The 7,551-nt window shown below is 39.7% G+C and overlaps 1 protein-coding gene across 1 annotated transcript; it reads right to left on the reverse strand.

Annotated features, from left to right (window-relative positions):
- Positions 1-588: 588 nt before the first annotated feature.
- LOC116322586 (C-C chemokine receptor type 2-like) lies at positions 589-3,474 on the reverse strand. Its single transcript, XM_039619178.1, has 3 exons — positions 3,383-3,474; positions 2,241-2,375; positions 589-2,044 (listed from the first exon to the last, which is right to left on the reverse strand). Exons 1-3 carry the CDS (start codon positions 3,387-3,389, stop codon positions 1,143-1,145), a joined length of 1,044 nt encoding a protein of 347 aa, XP_039475112.1. The 5' UTR covers positions 3,390-3,474; the 3' UTR covers positions 589-1,142.
- Between the last annotated feature and the right edge of the window lie 4,077 nt (positions 3,475-7,551).

Genomic DNA, 7,551 nt, shown 5'->3' on the forward strand with positions numbered 1-7,551 from the left:
GCCATTACTCTAGATGTTGGGTGTTGGGAAAATGCATAGATCCCAAATCCTCTTCATGTAGCTCCTTCCACTGTGATTAAATGCATAGTAGCATTCCATCATCTATTCTCAGTGCTTGTCCACTTATGCCGTGTTACTTCAGTAGCCCACTTCTCATCAGTATCGTGGTACCTCAACACATGACACAAATCTTATGAATCTGGTTGACGTCTGAGCAAGGATGGCTTCAGCTGTGTGTCTCTTGCTCATTTTCTGAGGCAGGCTTGGGTAGCATAGCGGTCTAGCCTGCAGAGCCTTAAGTTAGGTGTTTATCTCTTGCTGTGTCTTCTCAATTTGTGGGATAAAAAAATAAAAAGAGTCATTCACCTGCTAAAGTGAAAGGTATCAGGTAAGGTAAGTTAAAGGTATAAGGTAAGTTTATGAAAATATGTGTACTTGGTTAAAACACATACAAATAAGTTTTAACTCGCCGATGTCACAGGGACAATTAAGAACCCAATGTGATTTTTATTTTAAGAAAATTCAAGATCTGCAATAAAATGTTTTGATTTAAGAAAATTACGATACAAAATCAGGACAAGAGACGAGTGGATGCCAGCCTTGATTCATGAACAGTGCAAGTACAGGTACAAGTGTCATAAAAAACATAAGCGTGTGTAAGATCAATACCTGGAAAACAGTACAGTATGCAGGCAGAGGGGGAAAAAAGATAAACCAAAAACCCATCTGAAATAGTAGTCAAAGTTACTGAGGCAAAAGAAAAGAATTTATTTACAATGTAAAAGTAAAAGGTAGTAAAAGTGGGTCAGTCCACTGTGTATTATATATATATATATTTAAAAAGTGTGAAAAAAAAATGAACACTGGAAAATTTGTTTCACATCAAATTCCCAACTTCAAAATGCCATACATTTCAATAAACCACTTTTCACAGTTGTTTATAAGAAATCTGAAATCTTATGGTCATGATCACATTCGCAAGATCTAAAGGTGTACAGACAAACTTTAAAGGAGAGACACTGGTGTAAAACACTGGTGGTATTTGGCAAAGTGACTAAACAAACAAAACTAACAGAAAAAACATGGAATGGTCTGAGGGTGAAACATTCATGCCAAAAACAATTACAACTGCCCTCCACCTTCTATAGTTTCAAAGAAGCAGAGGTGACTTCAGAGCCCCTGGACATAAATGAGCTTCTCCTGAATGAGCTGTCTGACAAATATCTTCCGTAAAAAGGAAAAAACGTTTTCAGCAGCTGCAAGGCTCGTCTCATAAACTTCTCTCCCACAAAAGCATAAATGATGGGGTTCAGACAGCAGTGAGTGTAAGCTAAGGCCTCAGTCACTGTTTTTGACAGCCTCATATTATTGTCCCAGGTTTCATCATTGGGGATTCTTTCTCTTTTCTGAAGAAACTCCAGGAAAAGGGAAATGTTATATGGAGCCCAGAGTAAGAAAAATGCAACGACTATACAGATGATCAGCTTGACAATGCGATGCTTCTTTGCAGTCCTCATGCTCACCAGCGTGGGGATGATCCTGGAGTAGCAACCTACCATCACCAGCAAGGGAATGACGAGACCCAGCACATTTATGGTGAACAGGCTGTAATGCTCCCAGACTTTGCTCTCCTCGGGATAGTCACACTCCAGTCCTTGGGATTCCTGTTCTATTGCCTTTCTGAAGATAAAATCTGGCAGAGAGACAAACAAGCTCAGCATCCAAACGAGCACGGTCAGAATGATGGCTGCCCTCATTGTGCGATAACGTGCAACCCTGTGAGCGTGCACGATGATCATGTAGCGGTCCAGCGTCATGACAACCATGAAGAAGATGCTGCTGAAGAAGCCAATGTGGTGAGATCCGGAGATCAAACGGCACATGAAGTCTCCAAAAGTCCACTGGCCGACCCTGGCATAGTGAGAGTAGAAAGGCAGCGTGAAGACGAAGAGGAGGTCAGAGAGAGCCAGGTTGAAGAGGCAGATGTCTGTCAAGTTGCTCTGATTGCGGTGCTTCACCAGGACACACACCACTAGTCCATTACCTTTGTGAGAAAAAACACAATAAGTGTACCTGTCACACTGTTACATGTAGAACAACATTCTCTTTTTCCCGTTTCATCTGTGTGTCTCACATACACACACCTGCATACATAGTTTAACATTCCCAGAAAGGCAGGTCTGTGCAATGTGTAGAAACAATCCAATCTCCACAGCATACACACAAGAGGACACACCTACCTATGAAGCCCATGATGAAAACCAAACTGTAGAGAGTGGTGAGAAACACTTTGTTGAAGTCCTTAACATCACTTAGGTTGGTAGGAGCAAAGCTTGTGTTGTCATCTTGGTAATCGTAGTACGTGGTGTATTCTTCTGCAGAAAGAGAGAGAAAGATTTACTATTATTATTTTTTATATTATTAATTTCAGCACAGGCTACGACAATTAAAGTGGATAACAGTATATAAAAGACTTCTTTACTGCTGTAAACACATACTATAATTGGAGGTTAACTGGATTTATTTTTGAATGCTCATTGCATCAAAGTGTTAGGTTTGGTTTCGTAATGCTGTTTCAACCCTTATCAAGTGCCAGTCCAATTGCCAACCTGTTATTGATGACATGTTTCTTTTATAAAGGAGGTTTTCCTTTGCTATGAGCACCACAAATAATAACCCATTCAGGTCTGCTGGTTTGGCCATCAGTCAGTGACAGTGGGGGTGATTTTGCCACCTATTGGTGCTCATTGGTACTCCCTCCTTGGGAACATTATTAATCCATAAAATGCTTCTTTTTCTTTCTTTTCTTTTTTTTTCGTTAAAAGAGGATTTAAATCTTCTTCACACTGTCTCTGATTTAAACCTGCACCATTATTGTAACAAATCTGATAACTTGTTTTATTAGGATTAAAATTGTTAGACGAGGATGGTATTCCATAATAAACCTACGACTGATTATTTCATTAGGTTTGTTTATCTGTGTTATTATAATTTTTTATGTAAGCATTGTTTTGGATGTGATGAAAGGTTTTAACACTATTACCATGATTTTACAGTATTACCATTATTATTCTGAAAATAACAGATACATGGATGGAGATAACAGCAGGTGTAAAAGTTGTATTAAGGCACTGTGGCAGTGTTGTGTTGCTTTTAACTACTATTAAAAAAACAACAGTAAAAAAAAGATCTCTAGATTAAAGATGAAATTAGAAATCATGAAGTAACTTTGACATAGTTTCAGTCACAGCATTTGGTTTTAGATCTCTGTGCGTGCAGGTTTAAACATTACACTTCACAACCCAAGTAAATTTCCAAGAACTCTGTAAAACATGACACTTTAAATAGTCTAAATTGTGGATTAATGTTGAAAGATAATTACCTGACATTGTGATATCTCAGTGATGGCTCTTCCAACCAGGTCAAGTCAGGAATTACACTACAAGGCTCCCTTTCACCGTTTATTGATGTGATCCCTTTGGGTGTGCAGAAATGAACTGACTATCAAAAGTTCTGCAGTCCGCTAATGATGAGAACAGAAAGAGAAAAAAAAAAGATGTTGTTTCCTGTACGTCCCCAAGTCTGATCTTTATCAGGAGTCTGTTTGAAATCTAGACTGACAGAAAATGGTTGAAAGCACAACACAGCAAATGGTGACAGAAATGTCTACTTTACCAAAATGACTGCCTAAAGTGACAGAAAGTTTATTTTTATTGTTAATGATACTATTTGTATTTGTTTTTCTTCTTGGAGTCATTATTGTACACCACTGCTACATATTATACTCTGTGTACTAACAGGACACTTTAGTCATTATGCCTCACTAGGACTGGGTTGGACCCACTTTTACCTTCAACAGGTGCTGCAAACATTCCTCAGTAATTTTGATTCATGTTGATGTGATAGCATTGTGCAGCTGCTGTAGATTTGGTGGAAGCACATTCATAATGACAAACCTCCAGTTCAGCCACATCCTAAAGCTGGTCTATTAGATTCAGGCTGTCATGGCTGTAGAAGCCATTTGAGCACAGTGAACTTGTCATGTAAATATAATAGTGTGAGGTGATTTGAACTCACACATGGTGGGTGCTCCTGCTGGATTCAGCCATCAGAAGATGGAAACTCTACAGTGATGAAGAGATGCACATAGTCAGCAGCAATACTCAGGATGCGAAGTTGGTGCTGAGGGTCACAAAGTTTGCAACAAAAATATCCCCCACACCATTACACCACCAGCAGCACCATGAACTGTTGATAGAAGGAAGGATCAATCCATCCTTTTATGTTGTCTATACCAAATTCTAACATCTGACATCATGTCCCCGCCATCCAAGTATGGAAGCAGAACTGAAGAATAATATGAACTGACAACAATTACAGTCTTCAGTTGTCCAATGTAGTGCAAACTGCTGCCTCAGTTTCTTGATCTGTTCATCGGAATGGAATCCAGTGTGGTCTTCTGCTGCTGTAGCACATCTGGGTCAATGTATATTATACATTCAGAGATGCTCTTCTACATATTTTGGTTGTAACAATTTTTTCATTTGAGTTAATGTTGCAATTGTATCAACTCAACAATGACTGGCTGTATATTGTTGCTTTTCTGGACCATTTTCTGTAAACACTAGAGATGGTTGCACATTTAAATATTCAGATCAGCCCTTCTGGCACAAATAATCACATCATGTTCATTGTAACTTTAACTCAAATCAACTTTTTCCACCATTATGAGCAGAACTCAAGAATAATATGAACATTTTCAATACTTTAGTTGTCCAAAATTGGTGAGCTGTTGCAAACTGCAACCTTAGTGTCTTACTCTTATTCAATTAAATCCAATTTTATTTATATAGCGCCAAATCACAACAACAGTCACCTCAGGGCGCTATATATTGTACAGTAGATCGTACAATAATAGATATAGAGGAAAACCAACAATCATATGACCCCCTATGAGCAAGTACTTTGGCGACAGTGGGAAGGAAAAACTCCCTTTTAACAGAAAGAAACCTCCAGCAGAACCAGGCTCGGGAAGGGGCGGCCATCTGCTGCAACCGGTTGGGGTGAGAGAAGGAAGACAGGATAAAGACATGCTGTGGAAGAGAGACAGAGATTAATAACAGATATATTTAAATGCAGAGAGGTCTGTTAACACATAGTGAGTGAGAAAGGTGACTGGAAAGGAAAAACTCATGGGAATCTGCCAGCAGCCTATGTCTATTGCAGCATAACTAAGGGAGGATTCAGGGTCACCTGGTCCAGCCCTAACTATATGCTTTGGCAAAAAGGAAAGTTTTAAGCCTAATCTTAAAAGCAGAGATAGTGTCAGTCTCCCGAATCCAAACTGGAAGCTGGTTCTATAGAAGAGGGGCCTGAAAACTGAAGGCTCTCCCTCCCATTCTACTTTTAAATACTCTAGGAACAACAAGTAAGCCTGCAATGCGAGAGCGAAGTGCTCCAATAGGGTGATATGGTACTACAAGGTCATTAAGATAAGATTGGGCCTGATTATTTAAGACCTTGTATGTGAGGAGCAGGATTTTGGATTCAATTCTGAATTTAACAGGGAGCCAATGAAGTGAAGCCAATACAGGAGAAATATGCTCTCTCTTTCTAGTCCCTGCCAGTAGTCTTGCTGCAGCATTTTGGACTAACTGAAGACTTTTCAGGGAGTTTTTAGGACTTTCTGATAATAAAGAATTACAGTAGTCCAGCCTAGAAGTAATAAATGCATGAACTAGTTTTTCAGTGTCACTCTGAGACAGGATATTTCTAATTTTTGAGATGTTGCGCAAATGGAAGAAAGCAGTCCTACATATTTGTTTAATATGTGCACTGAAGGACATGTCTTGGTCAAAAATGACTCCAAGGTTCTTCACATTGTTACTGGAGGCCAAGGTAATGCCATCCAGAGTAAGAATCTGGTTAGATACCTTATTTCTAAGATTTTCAGGGCCAAGTACAAAAACCTCAGTTTTATCTGAATTAAGAAGCAGAAAGTTAGCTGCCATCCAGGTCTTTATGTCTTTAAGACATTCCTGCAGTTTAACTAATTGGTGTGTGTTACCTGGCTTCATAGATAGATAGAGTTGGGTGTCATCTGCATAGCAGTGAAAATGTATACTATGTCTTCTGACGATACTGCCTAAGGGAAGCATGTATAATGTAAGCAGAATTGGTCCTAGCACTGAACCCTGTGGAACACCATAATTGACCTTAGTGTGTGAAGAGGACTCTCCATTTACATGAAAAAATAGGAGTCTATTAGATAGATATGATACAAACCACTGCAGCGCAGTACTTGTAATACCTACAGCGTGCTCTAATCGCACTAATAGAATATTATGGTCAACAATATCGAATGCTGCACTGAGGTCTAGCAGGACAAGCGCAGAGATGAGTCCACTGTCAGAGGCCATAAGAAGACCATTTGTAACTTTCACTAAAGCTGTTTCTGTGCTGTGATGAGCTCTGAAACCTGACTGAAACTCTTCAAATAAGCCATTCCCCATACTCTTATCTGACAGCGTTGCATCCAGTGTGGTCTTCTGTTGCTGTAGCACATCTACTGCAAGATTTGAAGTGTTGTGCATTCAGAGATGCTCTTCTGCATACTTTGGTCGTACCGAGTTGTTATTTGAGTTACTGGTGCATTTGTGTCAGCTGTCTGTGTCAGAAGTCTGGGTCTTCTCCATCAACAAGACATTTTCAGCCCCTCTGGCACAAACAACCACGTTATGATAAACAGAAATTAAATTGAATTTCTTCCCTATTATGATGCTCACTTTGAACTTCAGCAGGTTGACTTGACCATGTGTGCAGGTCTAAATGTTCTGAGTTGCTGCCACTTGTTTGGCTAATTAGATATTTCTGTTTATGTGCAATTGAACAGGCATGTTTATTGATATGTGCAGTAAATGTATAGTTTTTCTTTGAATGGAACAGTTTAACCTTGCATTTGGGGAGGTTAAACCTCACAAATTTTCAACAACCACCAAACAGCTAAAACAGTAAATGAGAGCAGGTACACGGATTCTGCACAAAGATGTAAACACAAAGCGCGGACCCGCCGACAGATTAGAATCAGCGAGATGTCGCCTTTCTCACCCGACGGCACGGACACGGTCGGGGCTGAAGCCGATAGCTCGCTGATTCTGATGTTTCGGCGGGTCCGCACTTTGTGTTTACACCCTTTTTGCGCTAGATTCTGAATCTGTAGGTTTTATCACTCTCCAAACAATATTGACTGAACCAGCAGCAAAAGAAGATCCAAACTGAGCTTCACATAAACATCGTCATGAATTCCCTCTTACTTTTGCTGTTTTGCTTCCACCACGATAAAATCACACTTCATGCACAGCTCTTTCTCTCTCCCTCTCTCTCTCTCTCTGTGTACTTCAAGAACAGTTTCCCGTCTAAAAATCTCTGTTTTCTGCATTATTCTGCAATATGGAAATGTACTGATGCATGATCTGAATTATAATATTTCTGACTGTCTGAGGCAAAATTTCCCCGAATTGAATTGAATCGAATCGTGGATCGAATCGATTC

Source organism: Oreochromis aureus, linkage group 11 (assembly GCF_013358895.1).
Source record: "Oreochromis aureus strain Israel breed Guangdong linkage group 11, ZZ_aureus, whole genome shotgun sequence".
In the NCBI taxonomy this organism is placed as follows: domain Eukaryota; kingdom Metazoa; phylum Chordata; class Actinopteri; order Cichliformes; family Cichlidae; genus Oreochromis; species Oreochromis aureus.

Coding starts and splice junctions, on each gene's coding strand:
- LOC116322586 (XM_039619178.1), bottom strand. Junction 2,045..2,240: donor TTTCATCATGGGCTTCATAG/GTAGGTGTGTCC, acceptor TTTCTCACAAAG/GTAATGGACTAGTGGTGTGT.